Source organism: Oxyura jamaicensis, chromosome 1, assembly GCF_011077185.1.
Source record: "Oxyura jamaicensis isolate SHBP4307 breed ruddy duck chromosome 1, BPBGC_Ojam_1.0, whole genome shotgun sequence".
In the NCBI taxonomy this organism is placed as follows: domain Eukaryota; kingdom Metazoa; phylum Chordata; class Aves; order Anseriformes; family Anatidae; genus Oxyura; species Oxyura jamaicensis.
The window spans coordinates 76,657,057-76,678,275 of record NC_048893.1 but is presented as its reverse complement, the minus strand read 5'-3'; the positions used below and the strand labels follow the sequence as shown (position 1 = coordinate 76,678,275).

The 21,219-nt window shown below is 42.1% G+C and overlaps 1 protein-coding gene and 1 long non-coding RNA gene across 4 annotated transcripts; one reads left to right on the top strand and one right to left on the bottom strand.

The window, feature by feature from the left end:
* Positions 1-4,763: 4,763 nt before the first annotated feature.
* Positions 4,764-7,863, top strand: LOC118157557. Its single transcript, XR_004746671.1, has 2 exons — positions 4,764-5,040; positions 6,273-7,863. It is a non-coding gene; the product is annotated as an uncharacterized LOC118157557 (long non-coding RNA).
* Positions 7,864-15,186: 7,323 nt separating this feature from the next.
* Positions 15,187-19,898, bottom strand: LOC118157532 (zinc finger protein 436-like). Of its 3 annotated transcripts, XM_035311937.1 has the most exons (3): positions 19,622-19,754; positions 19,516-19,562; positions 15,187-19,417 (listed from the first exon to the last, which is right to left on the bottom strand). In XM_035311937.1, the coding sequence occupies exon 3, from the start codon at positions 19,395-19,397 to the stop codon at positions 18,411-18,413; it is 987 nt and encodes a 328-aa protein (XP_035167828.1). In that variant the 5' UTR covers positions 19,398-19,417; positions 19,516-19,562; positions 19,622-19,754; the 3' UTR covers positions 15,187-18,410. The 3 variants fall into 3 exon arrangements, with proteins under 3 accessions (XP_035167828.1, XP_035167811.1, XP_035167820.1); XM_035311920.1 differs by lacking the exons at positions 19,516-19,562; positions 19,622-19,754 and adding an exon at positions 19,854-19,898 and having other exon boundaries at positions 15,187-19,408; XM_035311929.1 differs by having other exon boundaries at positions 15,187-19,408; positions 19,507-19,630.
* Positions 19,899-21,219: the final 1,321 nt, after the last annotated feature.

The following is a 21,219-nucleotide window of genomic DNA, read 5'->3' as shown; positions in this document are numbered from 1 at the left end:
CTTTTCTTTTCTTTTCTTTTCTTTCTTTTCTTTTCTTTTTTCCTTCCTCTTTTTTTTTTAATTCTCAACAATATTTTGAATTTAAATGTTTGTATTCATACTAATGAAATTAAGCTTTGTAAAACTAGTATTTTACCTAAATGCTAACCATTTTTCTTTATTACCCATACATTTAATGATCCACATGATATGTACAGATGCTGTTTTTTTTGTTTGTTTGTTTTCTGTTTGTTTGTTCTGGGGGTTAGAGGGGTGGGGCTAGAAAAGTTAGGTGACCCTTTAATTTGCAGAGGTTGAGGAACAGCGTGGTAGTCCATCCTCTGCTGATAGAGCATGGTGACATTTGCATAATTTCTTATAACTTCTGGCAAAGCTGGTTTCACAACCTCCTTAGGTAATCCATTCCAGTGCTGCATTACTCAGAGAAAGTTTTTGCAATATAGAGCTTTTTTTTTTTTTTTTTTTTTTTTTCCTTTCTTTTCTTCCCTGAAAGCTAACCTGATTAGATTCTATCTTTGTCCTTCCAGCAACGTAATCCCTGCCTTCCTTCACAACAGCCCCTCATACACTGGGACTACATTATCATGTCCTGTCTTACTTCCAGCTTTCCCATCTTCAGACTAAACAAACCTGGCTCCACTCTCCTCTGAGGGTGTTTTCAACATCTCTTATCACTGCAGATGCTATCCTGTGCCCGGACCAGCTGGCATGTTCGCTGCCCCCTGTGCAGTCTCAGCGGTGGCTCCAGGTGTCTCTGGGGGCCACAGGGGTCCCAGCCGGGCCAGGTGCTGCTGGCACAGCTGCCAGGCCCCTGGGCCACGCTGGTGCAGGAATCAAAATGTTGATAACTTGCTCCGGTTATGCTCCAGCCCTGCCAGGAGCTGGGTGTCCTGGCTCTCTGGTTCTTGTCCTGGGTTCCCACGTTGTGGGAAGTCACTGTCTCTCTCTTCAGATGCTCTCCCTGTCCTTTCAGAGGCAGGAGGTCCCAGGCTGCATTCAGGTTATCCAGCCCCACAGTTGGCTCTTGGCAGTCCTTGCATCAGCTGCTTCACTGGGCAACCTGCTCGTGGGCTGTGTACAGAACCACATCCTTACAGTCTCAAACAACACCACCAGAAGAATATAGTTAGATAATTGTGGCTAATATTGCCATTAATCTTTATTATAAAAGCAGCACATTCTCTTGTTGCTTATTAGTTTCAGCCTACAGCTGAAAGAAAAGAGGCTTATTAGCATTCCCTGTTCCCCCAAACAATCTTTACATTCCTCCCATGTTCCCAGTACATTTGGTGTCCCTACACCATATATTTTGAGATGTTCCCTGGACAAGATATCACAGAAGCTGTCAAACAAAATGGGTAAGGGCCAGCCTCTCATTGCTCATCCTCCCAAAGGGATACCAGCAAGAGCTTTCTGCTGTACCCAGCTATAGAAACATGCTCATCTTTGATTCCTCTGCACATTTTAAAAATGTTTTTCTTCATGTTTTTTAAATTAGTTGGTTTGTTTCTAATTGAGTAATCAGGGACTGGCAGTGTAATAAAAGAAGTCTTATTTTCTCAATAAACTACAGAAAAAAACAATGAGTCTGTCAAAAATATATAATGATATCAATCACTAAATACAAAAGTATGTGTTTTAATAAAGATCAAATAGGGCTCTCTTCTGATTTTGAAGCTGCTGACTCATTCTGAATATATCTAGAAATATGGATATAAAGAAAATTTAGGAGAAATGTCTTTTTGGCTGAGGCAAAAGCAGAGAAGAAACAGAGCAGAGTGACCCTGTATTCACAGGGAAGATGGGGTAGGGAAAACATCTTTTATTCTCTTTTTCCACTGCTTCCAAAACCTCTCAGTTCTGGAGGAGAGGGCTGAGACAGAAGAGCTCTGCCAGTTTGCTACAGCAGCTCTCCTTGAATGTTTTTCTTTGAGAAGGCTGGAAGAGAGCAAGCAACCAAAGGAACCAGGCAGAGCTGTACTCCCTTTCCATCATGAGTCTACTTCCGTGGAGCAATTTCTGCAGAAACTGGACTGTGTTTGAGGCATCCCAACTGAAGACCAGGTCTGGGGTTCATCTGCCCACATCTCAATATCTGCAAAATGTGTGCCTCCATCTGAGTTCTGGGCCAGGCTGGAGTCGCTGGAGAGAAATGGACACTGTTAGGCAGGCTGTGATTCAACTGACATATTTTACAAGTCTACTTTTGGAGTAAGTGAATTATGTACTAGAAATGCTTCTTTAATATTTGACTAGGGGGCTTTTCTTGCTTTGTTGGATGGCTTGTTCTCAGTTTATGTCAGACTTCTTGCTTCTAAGTTGTGTTTTTTTTTTTTGTATTCTTGCATATTTTCATCTTTAATGTTAATCTTTGCTCAAGATGAAGATGTGATTATAAGATGTCCTTCTCTGAGAACTGGGGTTTCAAAAATCAGTGTTTTGACTCCTATGATTTTGTAGTTTGTCTTCAGGAAGGGATAGAAATGGTGAAGTATTAAGACCAAAAATACAGAAGCCAAGAGGAGAAAATGATGAGCAAGTCAGAATCTGAAACAACACAGCCAGGGAACACAGATGACGTGGTTTCTGTAAAAAGCATGTTTTGTTAGAGGGGAAGGGAATTTGTGTATGCATAACTGCAGTTTAATTAACCATAGAAATCACTGTGTATAAACAAATGGACAGATTAACTTATTGGATAGACTATCCAGTGTCATATTACTATGTTGTTTATTATATGATATAGTGATATATTACTATAGATTTTATATATAAACACATATATGCATACTGTTGTAGTCTCCAAATCTATGCATGCGAGGTGAAAGAGGAGCTTGACAAGGAAGGGTTTGTGTATGGAAAGTGGAAATTGCTGGAATAAATCATTTATTTATTCTGTCCAATGATTTAGATAGGTTTTCATATTTTAAAGTTACATTTCTAACCATTCAATATAGCTAAGAAAAAGTTGAAGATGGAACCTGGCTCCAAGAATGGTCTTCTAGTGTAGAGACAACTTTCTAAAAGTTAAGAATGATGTTTTAAATGTTCCCTCTTGATCCATTCTACCCTAGCCTAATATAAGCAACAGGAGATGGGCAGCTGCTGTCCTTTCCTTTGAAAGGAAATGCTGTGTTGTTGCTCCTGCCAAAAGTGTCAAGAATTCAGTCTTGCTTATTCAATCTTCTTGCTTATTTGATCACCTTTTAGTCTTAAAAAAATAAAAAAATAAAAAGATGGCAGAAGGTTTGCCTTTGGTCTTTGTTCCTGTCTTTGTAGATACAGGTACTCCTTAATGATCTTGCAGTATGTAGAGGGGAGACTTGGAGTGGGAGGGCCAAAGCAACAGCCTGTAACTGGTGTGTGTGAGCCTGTGAGAGCAGGAAAGAGCATAGGATCATGCCAAGAGCAATGTGCCAGTTGGTTTAACTCAGAGGGACATATACCTGAGCTCTAATTCATGTTCCTATGTAAACACAGTTGCCTCCCAGCCATAGGCCAGGTTTCGATGTTCTCCATCACAAACATTTTATCATCTCTATTTTATTTTCTTGCCCTCCTGTTTAGCTATTAATGGGCTGCATTTATGTTGTTGTTGTTGTTGATTTGTTTTTTGATTTTTAATACTTGTTTGTATGAAAGCTGTGTTTTATTTAGAAAATAACACTTATGAAAAGGGTTATAGACTGAGGTATTAAAGACATCCTGTTGGGCAAAAAAACAGAACTTTATTTACAATGGATAAATGCATTGTATTTACTCAAACAAAGCAATATACAAACTATTCATGGAATGGCATTCATCTGTCATAAACATTTTACATAATACATGCAAGTTATTCATGGAATGGCATTCATCTTTAATAAATATTTTACATAATACTGACCGCTCGGGATTCCCAGGAATTAAAGATTTGATAGCAACATTGTCTCTCCTTTTCTTTTCATTGCTTTTGATCTCCATAATGTAAAGTGGTTGCAAGGTTTTCTCCAGTTCCAGACCCCAGAACATTTCCAGTATATTTTTGTCAACTGCTGTATAGTACATGCAAGGCTATTAATAGGTCTTTGCTTTTCTTTTTGGCCTTTCATGGACTCCTCAGCACTTGTTTCCAAACCCTTAAAAGTGCAGGGCTTGTAACCTCAAAATTTGCAGAGAATTTATGGTGATTTCTATGGGATGGTAGTTTAAAACATAATAATTGGTGGTGCTCTCCTTGTTGCAGTTACTGACAGCAAATTATCCTTGTCCCTTCACCAGTTCAAACATCAGTCTTGGGGAAAAGTAAGTGTACAAAGCCTGGTTATGAAGCTGTGAGGCCATTTATTTCGTGCATCACCAGCTTTTGCTGGAGATACATGTGAGGCTTAGCAAGCTATGACCAGTGGCACAAAGCAGAAGGTGTTTTGCATATTGAGTCATGGTATTAAATGTGTTCTTTAGTTGTTTACAGTGCAATTAATTGTAAAAATGAATCAGCTAATTTGAATTTAATCTGAACTAGGGTTATGAAACTTCAAATGACTATATGGGAGATAGGTCACTGTGGTGATATACGTATCATATAAGTAGCAATTCCAGCCAAAACATTTCCTCACAGTAATGCATTTTCTCATATTTATTCTAGCTTATGTAGAAAGCCTCTATTTGCAGTAATTGGAAAAGTTGAAGGCCTTTTTTTGAATATCTTAAATACAATTATTTATAATTAAATGTCTCAAAATAAATATACATATTTTGCTATGATACATATTGCTATAAGTAGTAATATATACTACGTAACTAGAAAACATTGTAACAGTCTGTTCTCAAATGTTTAATCCCTGTAGCAGGAAGGAGTGTACTGAGCTGAGTTTTGCAGTGGCTTGTTTTACAAACTATAATGTGCAGTATTGTTGGTTCACAGTGCAGGGTGGGGGCAGGAACACTTTATTCTCTTTTTAATTTTTTATCTCAATGGTATGGGCAATTAACTGTGCTTTCTCCTGTATATTTCCCAGCGACCACCTAATGCAATCATTGGGCAGGAGGCCACTATGGGTACATGTACATCAGACTCATGCTCCTTTTCACCTACTGGCAGATGTGTGAGCACCCCCCCACACATACACACACAAAACCAAAAAACAACCACATTCAGATTCCCCAACTCTCAGGATGGCCTCTGGGTTTCTAGAGCTGAAACCTCTTTCTTCACAGTTTCTTATCATGGTGTTGTCCCATCAAAATGGGGTCTAATTGAAAGAGAGGCTGCAAAGTATCTGCATTATGGTTGGATGGGACTATTGCATCATGAAGTTGCTCCTTGGCATTTGAACTCTGACCTCTAGGCTTGATAAAAACCTCTTTAAATTGGGTTATTGTTGCTATCATGGTTACTCATCATGATAGCAATATGTAACATCCAACACTGGGCTTTCACTCTCTTATCATCTATATGATTACGATTTAAAAAATACATATATTTGTTTTTAAGGGCCCCGTGCTTTCAGGAGAACTCTACATGTTGTTTGTTTTTAAGGGAAAAGGTGAGATTTACAGTTGAAATGGGCATTTATGTTCAAGGGCATATTTTTATATTTTCATTTGGCTTTGGTAGCATTGCTTGATCTAAATCTTGTATATGATTCATTAGAGAATGTTATTTACTTAATAATTCTAGTAGATAAACTTTTGACAGAGGAACTTAGACTCAGTTCTACAGCCCAATGCAGTATTATAAAGAGTTCACATTGAGCCCCCTCCCATTCAATTTTTTGTTGCTGTTGTTTTGATTTGGTTTGTTTTATAACCCTTGTCATTGCTGACCTGTCAACCCTGAATGCAATTCTGAGATCAAAAAAGCCAGTATTTACACAGCTTTTTGATATACATTTAGATAGATAAGTGCTGGCTTTGCCCACACTTCCAGAGACTGGACTTTGCTGTTGCAGTCATAACTGTAGCAAAGGGAGGAAAAGAGATCCAAATGCACTAAGCAAGCCAAGAATGTATTATTTTTTTTCCATGCTATTAAAGTGTCTTGAGATATCAAATATACTCCACCCTAGTCCTGCTTTTTCCATTATCTGTTGAAATCAGTATGGTAATCTAAACTTGGTCATTTTGAGACCAACCACAATTCCTAGCTGAGACAACAGTTTTGGTAGTAAAATCTTGATTTAAGATGACATTATGCTCTTGATGCCCTTGAGTAAGAATAGTCATGCAATCTGTTGCAGGGATCTGAGTCTAATCTTTATGTGGTATTACCAGGGCTCTATTTATTGCAGGTAGTTTAACATCTGGAGATTCACATGTGGTAATTTTACATGATGAGAAGGTGAAAGAGGCTAAGACAAAATTGGAGTTGATGACCATACAGAAGCTGCAGAAGGCAACAAGTAGTATGAGCTTTTTGTGGAAAATATTTAATTATTAGAAAAAAAAATGTTGGGAAAGTTTACAGCTGAAAAGAGTTATATAGCTGAAAATATATTGGTCCAGGAAGAAATGTCAAGTTACTTGGAATTTCATTTTGGGAAGAAAAGTCTTTGCAAAGTTCAGTCTTTGCAAAGACTGAACATTTCCATTTTTATTCAGAGATTATTGTCAAAATATTAATATTTTTTATTCGGGATAATTAAGCATTTCTTAAATGTAAATAGAATTTTAAAAATAGATAGAAATAAAATTCGGAAGGAAATAAAATTATCTTGATCCAAGGCTATTTTTCATTTTACAGACAACTTTGATTTTTCATTTCTGGTCTTCCTCTGGCTGAATATTAAATTTCCCTTTACAGGGAGGTGGATGATGATGTACCTCTTGACCAGTTTTCTGTGCAATACTGGAAAAGGCCACACGGGGGACAATGCCGCAAGGTAGCTGAGATTCGACAGAAAGCAGTGTGATACAGATTGATTGCTACCTCTCATCAAAAAGATACATTTCAGAAAGAGCCTAGACAAAAGTTTATATACAGGTGTAACTAATTCATTACACTTTAATTTTGTTGGATGAGGGCTGAATTAGGTCCTCTGTAATAATTTCAGGTGAAAAAAGTATCTAGAGAGTTAGCCCATGAACACATTAGAAGATAAAAACCACTTATGTGAGTCAAAAAGTCCAACCCAACAAAGGGAAAATTCTTCTCCAACGCATAATTTTTACATGATTTTACATGAATGTGTGAAATAATTCATCTGACCTTGGTGGTCTCTGAGAAAAGTCACAGGTCTCTGCAGTTTCTCTTAGACTAAAAAAAAAAAAAAAAAAAAAAAAAAAAAAAAAAGGTACAGCTGCTGATCTGAGAGTCTCTGCGAGATAAAGGACTACTGGAAAAGATGGTGAGCACAACACTGTGCATACACAGATACAACAAGAAATGTGGCAGAGTAGTACCATGTACTTCTGGCACCAGCCAATTTAATTATTTCTGTTTTATTTTACTATTTGGAAGAGCAGACACAGCCATAGGCTAATAAGGTATGTTTTAGGTGTGAATTCTAATCATGATGATTTTATTTAAAGGGACTTTGTCAATGATAAGATAAATCAAGAGTAATAACAGCATGGGATTTTATTAGACTTTGTGCATTATGCAGAAAAACATGCAGGATTCCATCAGTCAGCTTGCTGATGCAGGTGAACTGCTGAACTGATGGATTCTCCACAACAGCTTAATTAGCAACTGAACATTTCAGCCCTCTATGGAGGTGAATTAATGTACAAAACTTCTTCTGGCCTGAAAGGAGCTGTTGGCTGTTCCACCTTTGCCTGTCAGTCCACCTGTTATCGTGGGGACCATTTTTCTTCCCTCTTTTCAGTATGTGGGGCTGGGGCTCCACAAACACAAAGGCCTCTGCAACAAACTCAGTTTAAGAAGTTCACTTTTCCAGTTTCACCCTTTTCCTCACATTCCCCCAGACTCATGCCGGTGCCCTCTTAGATGCAGGCACCCAGCTGTCTGTGCAGCTGCCAGCCATAAACAGTCCCATGCTGAACAAGGGGGGGGAGAAACAGATGCTAACAATTTGTTGCTCAGAGGTAAGAGGGATCAGTTGGGGTCTGGTAAGGACAGAAAGCTCTTAAATTGGCTTGCTGCCGTAGAGGCACACTTTCAGGAAAAAAAAAAAAAAAAATAACAATTTTTAATTTTTTTAAATTAAAAGCCCTTTTTTTATTAAAAGCCCTTTTGCATTGGCACCTGCAACCACTCCATCCTCCAAACTATTGCCATGTCAGTTTTTTGACTTTGTCTTTGCTCTGGTTCCCCCATCTATCTGTGACTGACCTTTTAGCATGACGTTTTCACTTCTGATTCTGGACAACCAAGTCTTGTAAGAAGTCACCAGTTGATGAGCGAATAGCAGCATTCCTGGGTTCTCATCTACTCCTGTGCTCTCTCCAAGACCACTGTCCCAGGGGGCAGGCTGGAGCTCCAAACAGATAATGTACTGGTATTCCTCATAATTTTCTCAAAATTTTATCTTAATCCCTCATAAATTTCTTTTCCTGAGAAACTCTTCTTTTGAAAGATGATTCCTTGCAGATGGAAAGACGGATTTTTGCAAATCCCTTTTTACTTCTGTCTTCAAACAAATGTTGCAGGAAGTCAGGAGTTTTGCTGAACCATCATTGTTGTAGCATTTCTTCTTCATCTGACAACATTGTATGCTATTTTGAGTGGAATCTAGGCAGAAGTCACTGTTCCATGATGTCCTTTCTGTACTTGTGCCTTTGGGTGGAGCAAAGTCTTCATCTGTCAATAACCCCAATCACTCCTTGCCTGCAGCAGCAGCTGCTAAGGCACCCTGTCATGTACCCTAGTAAGTGATTTTAACTGACTGTGGAATTTTTGTTCCTTAATAAGTCTCTAGATTGTTAACTGTATTTTCCATGTCATCTTTAGATTTTGTTTCAGAATTATTATCTTTTGACAATGGTCAGTATTTAGCATGTGTGACCAGACATGTCATTTGACCACTTTATAATGTGTCAGCAGGATCTGGCCAACTAGAATTTAAGCCTTTTTGGTGTACTGTGGAATTTGTGGATTAGATAAATTACTAACTAATGCTGCTACATCACCAGCATCAGCACCAGACCAGACCCTCTCACAGCCAAGGCCCCCAGGAAGTGTTGGTGAGCCAGGTGACCACTGACCTGTGCTTCTCGTCTTTTCTCCCAGCCTTGCTCTGGCTCTGGCTGGTGGGATGCTGCACCAGGTAGCTATCCCATCCTGTGCTCCTGCCTTCCCTGCCTGCTCCGTGCCCCAGGGATTACCATTCTCTGCTGTGGTGTGTTACATACATGTAACATCCAGCCACCTCTGACAAGAACACAAACTTTCAGGTCAAGACAGCAGCACGTGAGACAAAGCCACGCTGCCACAGCTCAGGGAGGATTTTTCTTCATCTATCCAATCTCAAAGTGTACCAGGTGGAGAAAGAAGCAGTCAGGACTACCCTGAGCCCCTGGGTACATGCAAAGAAAAAACATTGTTTTGCAGAGGCAAGGAACAGAGAAGATGCCATGTTTTTTTCTGCTGCAATACTCACAACATTGCAAAGTAAGCCTCATGTTAATATGAAAGGAGGGCAGATCATCTGTACAACATTTTCTAAACCCATTTTGCACAATTCTATATAACTGCTCATGGCTGGAGTCCAGACAAAGTACTAAGATGGCAAGCTTTGATCTCTGCAAGACCTGACATTTAAGCACACAGGCTAGGAAAACTGCAGGCAGGCAGGCAGGCAAGCCATAAGGAACCCTAGCTGCTAGCCATATCAGCAGACTTTATAGGCTCCTTTGCTTTAAATTCTCTTGATTTATTGCTAAAGCTGCAGCTGCAACCAGGCACAATGCTAGTTCCTTTCTGCAGCACAGACTTGTGAAGTTCCCTAGGCCTTGTTTCTTACATAAGGAGCAAGACAGGTGGCTACGGAGATGCTTTAATAAGTGCTGCTGGGCATTTAAAGCAATTGTTCCTGGCTGTGGTTTCCTGTTTGGTACCAATGATGATTAAACTAGTCTAAGCCTCCCCTTCCCTCCACTCAAATATTTTCCCTCTGTCCTACTGACACAGCTGTTTGTGTGTCTGCATAGTGAATTGGATCAGGGGCTGACATGGCTAAAAATAACCAAGTGTATTGTGGGGGACTATTACTCTTCAGCCACTGACATTTTCCAATCTGCGTCATGATGTGGTTGCACATACAGCTGCCCTAGCACAGTCAGCGGAGCATGGGAATGCATGACCACAGGGGGCAATGGGAGAGGAGATGAGGGACCCTTAAACTGATACCAATTTTGAATGACATGCAGGTGGAGCCACTGCCTCAGTGGGAGGAGCAGGGTAAAACACATACAGTATGGCTCTGCTCCTCAAAGATCCTAAGCAAGAGAGGAGTACTAATTCCAGCTGTGTAATGCACATTTGGAAAGTAAGATTCATAAGTTGGTCCTCCTTCCCTGGAAATATTTTTGTGTGCATTAAACAACAACAAAAACATGACAAAGGACAGCAGCTCTATTTAATGACTTCTCTCTGCTCTCCGTTTTATTGTTGCTGCTCCACCAAGGCAGTTGTTTCATGATGTGGATTGCATGGTGGCAGCACCAACTTCAGGAACCACTGAGCTCTCTGGATGTTTGTGACCACTATCCCCAGACGGCATTATTCCCTCACTTGTGCCAGCACTGCTGTTTGTGGAGCTGTACTGAGCCCTGGATCAGGGAAGCTGTCCAAGTTAAAAATAACCCAGTGAGTGACTGGGGATGGCAAAAGCTTCCATTGTCCAATGTAGTCTGCTGTAACAAGTCAGCAAGAACTGAGCAGTTGCAGGAAGGCAAGAAAGTGCAGCCTCAGAAATACTTATTTGCTACAAGACATGTCAGCTTTTCAGCCAGTTGAATGAGCCTTGTGAAGGATGAGAGAGGAATCCTTTGGCCATGTTCATATGTGACAAGAGAGCAAACCTCACCATGCACTATCACAAAATCTCTTCACACAAGCTTTCCTTCAGCAGTCTTTGACATGATGGGTTTGCAGCAAAAGCTAATGATAGCATACTCTAATTGGTAGATGCATGTTGTTTATTCTGTGGATTAGGGAAGGGTTACCATGCTTTTAAGTGCTGGAAGGACACTGCAGGTATGGGAGCTGTGCTAGCACCAAACAAGAATAAAAGAGTATTCTTCACAGATACATGCCTAATAGTTTAGTGCGTTACAGAGTGAAGTCTCAATCTTTTGATGTATTCCAGAAGAACACCTCTTCTTCTCAGCTATAGAAAATCAAAACAGCTGCTGGGAAGTGCCAGCAGCAGCCTGTGTGGTCACAGCAGAAGTGATGTGATCTTCACCTACTTACATGCTTGGAGGGGAACATCTGTAATTATTAATTCTCTTTTATTCCAGACCATATCTGGGTTTCTTCTGGCCTTTTTCTGCAGTTCATAGTTCAAACCTCCTGGGATGAATATTTATAAATATCAGTCACTTCCTTTTTCTCCCCTCCTCCTTGGACTTGGCACTTCACTGAATTTCTTCCCAGGAATGCCCCTCCTGGGAGCTGGCTGGCTCAAGCACTGATAGCAATGAAGGTGAAACCTTGAGAGCTTCAGAGCCTGAGGTATTTTTGGATCTTCTTGGGTTAAATTTCTAGAGACAGGAATTGACCCATTCTTCACATGCATTACTTGCTCTATGCACACTCAGGTGGAAGGCACAGTTGAAACCCACAGTTATATTAACATTAGCAGCTACATCACATAGCACACACTCATCCCCAGGATACTAGATTGTACATGGATGTGCAGCTACATCACATATTAACCGCAATGAAAGCAAGTGACTGAGTTGCACTGAATGAGCTCCCAGCAACCTCTGTGCTTAGAGTAAGCCTGAGATGTAACATCAATGTCCATTATGCCAAGTAACTGCTTAGATTTCAAGGGTACAGGACAAATACCATCATATTCTGCCATTTTCTTTCACATATCTAAGAATGTGAGGACTAGTGTTCAGTGATTTTTTCTCTTGTTTCTTTAGACACAAGAAAGGAGTGTTTGGTTCAATCCCACCACATTCCCATTGTGTTATTACTTCCCTTCTTGTGACAATTGTTAAAAGATCTCTTTTTGAACAAAGCATCTTCTGTTTTCCAGTTTGACCCTAGGGTCACATAAGGTTTGATCATACTTCCAATGAATTCAGCAGATGCCTACAATCTCCCCAATGCACAGTATACATAAACTATGTTTTGCTTGGTATTTCTACCTGCCTGAAGGCATAGAGAGAAATGGAAGTTCAGCTGTTAAAGAAATCAGACAAGAAATTAAATCAGTGGCCCAGCAAAGAGACGTCTTTTTGAACACAACAGCCGAGTGCAGAGCTGTGGGAAGCAATTTCTCAGTCCCTGTCCTAGTACCAAAGATCTTCTGTAATGGCTGGGAAAAGGCAGATCAAATGACATTGGTCTGTCAAAATCTCTGCCTTTCATAAAAGCAGGTGAGGTGCATGTTATATGTGCTTTTGGGTTATATGGGATAAGTACAGAGAGGCTGCTCTTTTGTGAGGAATAATGACACAGTAGGGACTGCCACAGAATCCTCCTCTGTGGTTCTTCTGTGGTTCTCTGCTGAGACAGGAAAGTGCACCCTCCTGAACTACAGCTAGGTACAATTTAGCAGTATTTCAGTGAAGGTCAGCTTGAAGTAGAGAAAGAGCAGGTAGTTGCCCAAAGCAATATATGACCAGTAGCAGGAAAATTGGGGGAAAAAAAAAAAAAAAAAAAAAAAAAAAAGGTCCATATATGAGGGAGCAATTGCCTGGGGACTGGAGGATGGTGACTCTTCTCACATACAGCTGTTATCCTCTCCAAATTATCTTGTTTTCCCAGCAGTCTCAGGTGTAGAAAATCCAGCTCCTCAGTCTTTCATCTTTCTTCTTAGCTATTCATTCAATTTCAACTTCTTCTAATCCTTTCCCTCATGTGGTGATGTGGTTCAACCCTTCACCCCTGAGAAAACAAAATGCTTGGAGACACCTTTACTTTGACTTTATTACCCTTCCTAGTAATGCCATGCCGTTATAATGCTTACTCATGCCCAGGAAAGGGACATAGGCAGATATGCTTGCATTATTACCAACGAAACACTTCCTGAGGAAGCTTTGTCATCGATCAAAGCAGCTGCATTTCCAAGCAGAAAAACCATTTTTGGTCATTCTTCCCATGGTCTATTGAGAGTTCTGTGAGCAACTTTGTTCCTTCACAGGAAGGTCACTGTAGTCAATTCCTCTAGGCTGTGCAATCAAGCCAGGCAGGTTTGCGAACAGAACGGTAAAGTGCTAGAAATATTTTGAATAGCCTGTCCATGTGGCTGCTCAGTCAAGTTTCTTCTAAGCAGCACTGACCTTGACATCCAACTGAAGAACCGATCTAGAAGAAAAACATCTGGGCAATCAGATTCCCCACTGCTTATTATGCTGCTAGACAATCAATAGTGCCAGCACAGGGTGGCCAGGAACACATGGCTGGCAGGGCGGGAGAGAACAGGAATGCCCTTTCAAGGAGCAGCTGCAAATGAGGTCTGCTTAAGAGTACTTATCAGACCTCAGCCTAAGGTACTAACAAATAAACCTGGGGGGGTTGTTTGTTTTGCTTACTAGTATGCCTAAAATAACAACTGTTGGTACTACTGGATAAGATTCTGCTTATAGAGGGCAGAAACAGTATTTGATTACATGATGAATACAGAAAAAAAGTTTTAAGACACATACATGCTAGGCACATTATAGCAATACAGGCAATTATAACATGGTTAACATGGTACAACAGAAAAAGTAACCAGATCAGCCTGTGTTACCCTGAAATTGTAGTTAAATATAAGAGATGAAACAGCACAACTTCATTTGAAATACCTTTTTATAAAAAAATAAAAAAATAATAAAAACAAACAAACAAAAAAACTTTTTGATAATTAAAGTACAGCATTAACAGCATCTTCAGCATGATTTTTTATTATTCATTCTGATAGGAAATATTTCACATAAAACATTCTTTTTGAACTTATCCCCATATTACTGATTCCTCCATAGCTAGCCTAAGGAAGAAATGGGAAAATTTAGTTTCCCCTAAAAAGTCTGCTTTGTTCCTAGGCTCTCCTGCCTGTCGTGTGAATAAGCATAACGAACAGATCACATCTGTGAGAAGAAGAGCAACCAGCTGCCAAGGGCTATTGAGACTGCAGAGAAGTGTTACCAAGAGTATTTATGCATTTTGTGTGAACAAAGATGGCAAGTACTTGAATGAGAAAAGGGAGGGGATGGTTAAGAGGTGGCCCAGCTGACTTATGAGATATATGAAGTTTAGGTTTGTCACAGAAAAGCTAAAGGCCCTTCAGACCTTAGGGAGCCATAAGCAGCAAAGCCTCTTTTGGCCTCTGTTCTGCTCTACTTCCTAAAATATCCTCTATTTACATTTTTTCAGAGATAGGAGCTCCTGCTACTGTCTCTGGTTGTATTCAGACCAGTGTTGTTGAGGCAAAAGGGAAACAGGACCACAAAGAAAGGGCTTGGTGTACATGCAGTTTTGTTTGTTCGATGTATCTAAAATTGTTTTAGAGATTACACATTAAATAATTTTTAAAAATTATTAAACACACAAAACACACATCCTGTTCAAAATCAAAAGACGTGTTTTTTCCTGTCATTAAAAAAAAATAGCAAAAAAAAATAGCAAAGTGGAAGATACAAGAAGTTGTATTTCAGTCACCATTACATATACATTGTTTGCAAGGAATAGGAAAACTGGATCCCATACAACGCAGGTGACAGAACTAGGAAGGTAATCTTAGAGATTCTGATAGAACCAGGTTCATCTAACAGCAGGTTGGTATGTTACTCCAGAATGAGGTTCTGCCACTTTCTCTTGTATAGGATGGACAGCAGTATGTGCCACTCTCTGGCTTTTTAGATCCATGCAGATCTGATGAAAATGAAGACCGATTCCAAGAACACCCCTCACCTCTAGATTCTTATTTGCATTACACGGAATCTCTGCTATGTAATAGTCATCCCTCTGTGAAGAATGACACATGTATTTCCAAATCTGGTCCTGCTAGGGGCCAAGAAACTGTGATGGTTGAGAGGTCACTCTGGGGAGAAAGAAAGAAAAAAAATAGAATAACAAAGAAAACCAGGGTGAAATTTTTTATTTCAGAGACATAATTCATGCATTTGTTTATCTTATGTATTTCTAAAGTGCCATAGTATCACCGTAGTATCTAAGCACCAACAGCACAACAGGAATTTACAGTATTCTACAGAGCTCCCTCAACTGGCAGCAGGACCTGGGCACCAGCTGGTGACTGTGGATCTGGGATGGAGTGCGCTAGGGATGGTCTGCTGAAATTATAATAGCTAATTACCTTTTTCTTTTTTTTCCAGTAGACTCCCGTTACAATCCTGACAGAGGAGAAGGCTGTTAGAGAAGCCAGTGAGCTAGCAGCTGTGAAAGTAAACCTCCTGGTTCTTGACCTTTTGCACACGCCATACCTCTGTCCTTTGAATTTGGCCTGTGCGTTTGTGCTGCCCAGAAAGCAATTAAATTTCTGGAAGAGGAAGATACTCTCTAACTTTTGCAACAGCAAAGAAAGGGTGCTGCCCAGATTCTCCTCTCAAACTAGAGGTTCACAAACAGTGAAGGGCAGACCAGCGGGAGAAAGTGAATTATTTCTGCCAAGTGACACTAAACAGGGAAAACTAACAGTGGCTGTGGAACGGAACTCCAGAAATGTGCTTACACTGGTGAGCAATCCAGTCCTAGCCACTAAGACTACTGCACCAGCTATGTGCTGTGAACCCTAAAGTCACTTTGATTTGGCAGGTAGTTTTAAGTAAGTTAATAAAGATCTCATAAATAAATGTATATCAATCCTTTTAATTTATAGAACGCTGTTAGGTACACACAACACTTCACAAAGTGTGTAGAGGGAAAAGAAATGCTGTAAGGACTGCTGCAAAGGCATATTTGAGGGGCAGTTGGCTTCTCAAACCACGATCTTGATGAATGGGTTTCCTTTTGAGTTGAGCTCAGCTATGTGCAGACTCAGGTTTGATTTCATTGATCTGCTACAGTTATTCCATTCAGATTCCCAAAAGAAAAGATGCATTCGCAGAATGCCATTCCCTGGCAAAGAGGACTTCTCAGCCAGACAGATATTTGTAGGGCTGTAGATTTATTTTACAAAAATTAAACTGGAATGAGACAAGTCCATACAAATTGATCAGTTCTACAGCTAGACGGCAGCATGACCTTTGAATTCAGTTTAAAATGAGCCTACCAACTGAGAACTGTAGTATCCTTTCTGAAAATGTGCTAGCAAATAAAAATATTGAAACTTCTGGAACCAACTAAATTACCATTAGTCACTTTTCACTTTCCATAAGTCACTTTCCAAAAGCAGAACAAAAATCAGCAAGTCATTGGTTTGAAGCACGTCATACAAAAAAAAAAAAAAAAAAAAAAAAAAAAAGTGCATTTGCAAATGGAGGCTTTGGTTCCTGTGTAAACAAAGCCCACTCCATTTCAGAAGCTCCTCCTACTTCCCTGAGCAGCTGCACACACAAGACATAAAGGTGGCTTGTTACTCCACGAGCTGCAAACAATTTCATGCTCTTCCTACAGTTTCTTTCTTTTAAACTTTATCAAAACATAATTTTATCAGCAGCTGAGTGTCAAGAAGTGGCTTGGGGTTTGCAAAGGATCCCTGTGAACCTTGTACTACTTTGCAGAGTAGCAAGTTCGGGAGAACAAGCCATTCACAAGCATCCCTGACCAACAGTTGCTCAGATCTATAGATCTCCTTAGCATCTTCATTTCCTTCATCTCTTCCCCACCACATCCCCAGTCTTCTCACTGGCTTCAGTCTGCATTCCTTTTTCCAGAGATATACCAAAGCCACAGAGCCAGCTGTAGGACTAGTAAGATATATCACAAAACCAGAAATCATTTCTAAACTCTAGCAGTATCAGTAAGACAGTCTAAAAATAAACAATGTAAAGTGTTGCACTGCAATTCCTTGTAGTTAGAACCATGACTGGTGTACATCCTACAACTGACGCTGATATGTACCTGTGTAAAATGAGGGGGTGAGCACTATTCTGAATGACATTTATAAGTCATTCTTTGCAACCATTAGGGCCTCACATTTTTATATAAATAAAAGAACACCATTGCATATCTTTTACACAGACACACAAAGTAATCAGTGTAAAACTGAGTGTCCTGTTATGAAAATTCAGATGTTTACGTACAAAACCTATTTCTCACCACTTCTTATTGAGAAATGCTAGTAAATACAGTATGTTCAGTGTTTTGAGAAGTACTGATATGGTGTAGTGTCATACAGTTGGCCATTTTGACCACTGCCAATATGTGTACATGTGTATGCTCATGTGTGAAGATACTTGATATAAAAGCTAGTTCATATATATGAATATATACATATAGATGTTATATGAACACACACTAGTCAAAATGGGGCATGAGAAATACCTGAAGGGAATCAGGTCATTCTCATTCTCTTGTTCTGTCCCATTTTACAGCACAGCTTACACCAGCCCACTTGAACCGAACATGTGAATCTGAATTCTGCAGAACAAAAAAGGTACTGGTACAAACTCACAGGTGACCTCCATACACCTGTCGTGTACTAAAGTCTTAGCAGCAGCAAGTACGATACTTTTTTTTTAAAGCTTCTGGGTCTGATAGTTTTCTACATCAGTTACCTGCCAGTTTTGAGATTCCAGAATAAGCCATGTCCCTACCATCCCAGCAGCATTTGCAGTAAACATTCACAGGCATGCCTTCCTTCTCCAGGTATGTCTACACATTCTATACAGGTCACAAACATTTCAGCTGTGTGTGGAACAAAGCTCCTTAAGGAGACATTCAAGGACCTTATCTCCCACCTTGTTTCCCTTGACATAACCACATATGCATACATTGCACGATCAAACAGCTTTTCCTCACATTACCTGACATTGCACATCCTTTCTGCAGGTTCCCAGACAGTTCTTACTGGGAGGTGGGAGAACACATTTGCACTTTGGCTGCATGATGGGTGGAATCCAACTCCAGCACTGGGGAAGAAGGATGGCAGGGCTTTGGGATGGAGAACCACTCACCACAACTCCTACTCAATCTCTGTCCATGCCTGAGGTGCTTTGGGAGAAGGAGGTGACTGAAAAGGGCAACCCAGGCCAAAAGCATTATTCCGGCCAGCTGCCTGCAATTCAGAGGCCTTCATGTAGTCACATGAGGCCCTTGTCTTCCCCCTTGTCCCTTAGGCACATTTGGACAGGCCTGGATTATGTATTGCATGAGATCATCCACAGACCACACCAAGTGATGCTGCCTACCATACGTGCACCCGCTGGTGGGAGACTAAGTAGGAGTTGCGACTAAAGCTCTTCCCGCAGTGGGAACACTTAAAAGGTTTTTCCCCAGTGTGGGTACGACGGTGCCGGATGAGGGTAGAATTATCACTAAAGCAGGTCCCACACTCAGCACACTTGTAGGGCTTCTCCCCAGTGTGGGTGCGACGGTGCTGGACAAGGTGCGAACGCTGGCTGAAACTCTTCCCACAGTCAGGACACAAGTAAGGCTTCTCACCTGTGTGGACACGACGGTGGATGACCAGCTTAGAGCTCTCACTGAAGCACTTGTTGCAGTCAGTACACTTGTAGGGCTTCTCGCCTGTGTGGAGCCGCTGGTGAGCAATGAGGTTGGAGCTATCACTGAAGCGCTTCCCACACTGGGTGCACTTGTAGGGTTTTTCTCCTGTGTGAAAATTGGCGTGGCGGAGCAGGCCTGAGTTCTGGTAGAAGTTCCTCCCACACTTGGCACACACATAAGGCCTCTCGCCAGTGTGGTTGCGCTGGTGCTGCACCAGGTGTGTGCTCTGGCTGAAGCTCTTCCCACAGTCCTTGCATTGGTACGGCCGCTCACCTGTGTGTACACGCTGGTGCTGGATGAGGTGTGAGTGGCGGCTGAAGCTCTTCCCGCAGTCAGCACACACATACGGCTTCTCCCCAGTGTGGATCCTCTGGTGGCGGATCAGGTCTGAGCTGCGGTTGAAGCTCTGCCCGCACTCGATGCAGATATACGGTTTCTCTCCCATGAATGCTCTCTGGTGCACCACGGTCTCCTTCCGCTTTCGGAAGCCGCAGTGAGGACTCTTCTCCGGCCTCGTCACTGCAGAGAGGAGGTCTGGCCTCGGACAGCCTATCTCCTGGTGGCAGCCTGCAGGAGAAGCTTCCCTCATGAAAAAGTCCGAAATGGCCCTGCAGGGTTCGGCTGCCTCCAGACCATCGTGATGGAGGTTCTCCTCATTCTCACTCATGCTCCCATCACCTGCTGGGCCAGAAGCAGACATCAAACACATAGATGCCCCCCTCTGCTGCCCAGCCCACACCTTTAACCCCCTCCCGCGTCCCCTCCTCCCTATCCACCTTCTGAATTCCATCCGTCCCCCCGAGCCAGGAGCTTCTCCCGGTGCCGGGCCGCAGTGGGGTCGGTGCAGGCGTGCCCACCTCCGTCCAGAGGGCTGGCATGGAGGGGGCAGTGGCGGGATCGGGGCCGTGCAGGGCGAGGAGGGGAGCGAGCAGCCGGGGCCCAGCCGCCACGGGGAAGCCGAGCACGGTCCCCGGCCTCCCGCCGTCCCCTCCTCCCACCGCCCGGGGCCCGCCCGCATGGCTGCCCGCCCCGCCGCCACTTCCTGCGGCTCCCGGCAGGCGGCCGCCCGGCCTCGCCGCCCCGGGCCCGGCCGCACTCGGACCGGCCCCACCGCAGTCCTCACCGCGGCTCCGGTTGAGGGAGGGCCCCGGGGGCCGCTGCCCGGCCCGGCCCGCACGGCGATGGCAGCCCCTCCTTCCCTTTCTTCCTTCCTCCCTCCCTCCGTCCGCAACGGGGCGTTCCCTGGCGGCGTCCCCGCTGCAAGCGGGCCGGTAGGGGAGCCGGCCGGCTGGGCGCAGCCTTGGGGTCGTAGGGTGGGGGAAGCGAAAAGCTAAAAGCACGGCGGTTACATGGGCCGTATCGAACCGGCCTTGAGTTGGCAGTCCTCTCCTGCCCGTGCCGTGCAATTACCAGCTCCTGTAACTGCACTCCGCAGCTTCTCGCCTTCCGTGTACCTCTTCTGTTTCTTACTCACCTCTCTTTGTACTAAACCTTAATAAAGCCTTTACAGATTTTCTTCCATTGCCAGATTTTCAGTTTTTCATTTTGCTCTCACCTAATATTCCCCAGCTCGTCTTTGTATCTATCTGTTTCTTCCTGCTCATTTCTTTATTCCCAGATACTCCTGACATGTTCCTATACTGCTCATAGATTAGGAATAGGGCCTGTTTTGATTAAAGGAAACTCAGGGCACATGGGAAGTGAGCAGAAATCCAAAATAATCACAATAGGTAAGGAGGAAGCCTGGATTTTCATGAGCCTTTCATGCAGTTGAGGCACATCATCTGGAAGTACTGAGTGAACCAAAATGTGAAGACACGCCTGTTTCTGGCTCTGGATGGAAAAGTTTGCAGAACCCAAACTGATGCTTGCCTCTGTATGCTCAAATACCTACATGAATATTCACGAAAAAAAAATAACTGATAAATTATTTGCATTAAATGCTGGTATATTCCACTGCTGCTCAAAGGAGAAGAAACCAAAGACTTTTCTGTGCTTTTGTGGCCTTAAACAAGCTTACCAGAGTTTTTCCTTCTGCAGTGATACAGTGAGAATACAGTTCTGTTGTCCCTACCATGCTTGCTGTATTGTTTTCTGATTTATTCCCAGTCACTTTTAAACAGTTCTTTTTAGTAGTTGTTATGCAGACCCAATACTCAAGTTTTGTCTCATTGAGGCAATCATCTTCCAATTAGCGACTGGAAGGGAGAAATTAAGGTCAGTAAATATGAAAATGTGTTTGCACGAGATGGAAAAAGGATCAGTGAGTTATGTACCTACACCGTGTCAGGTAAAGCCAGCTGTAGGAGGGGAAAGCTATTGCTAAAGACTTTTCATAGTGGCTGCGAGGGAACACAGCTTAAAATTCTGAAAAATATAGCTTAAGGGGGAATTGGTAAAATGTGGTAGCAATTGTGTTCAGTCTGTCCTCCACACATTGGAGACCTGTTTCTTGGGATGTCTTCCTGGAAAATAGTCACTGACAGTGA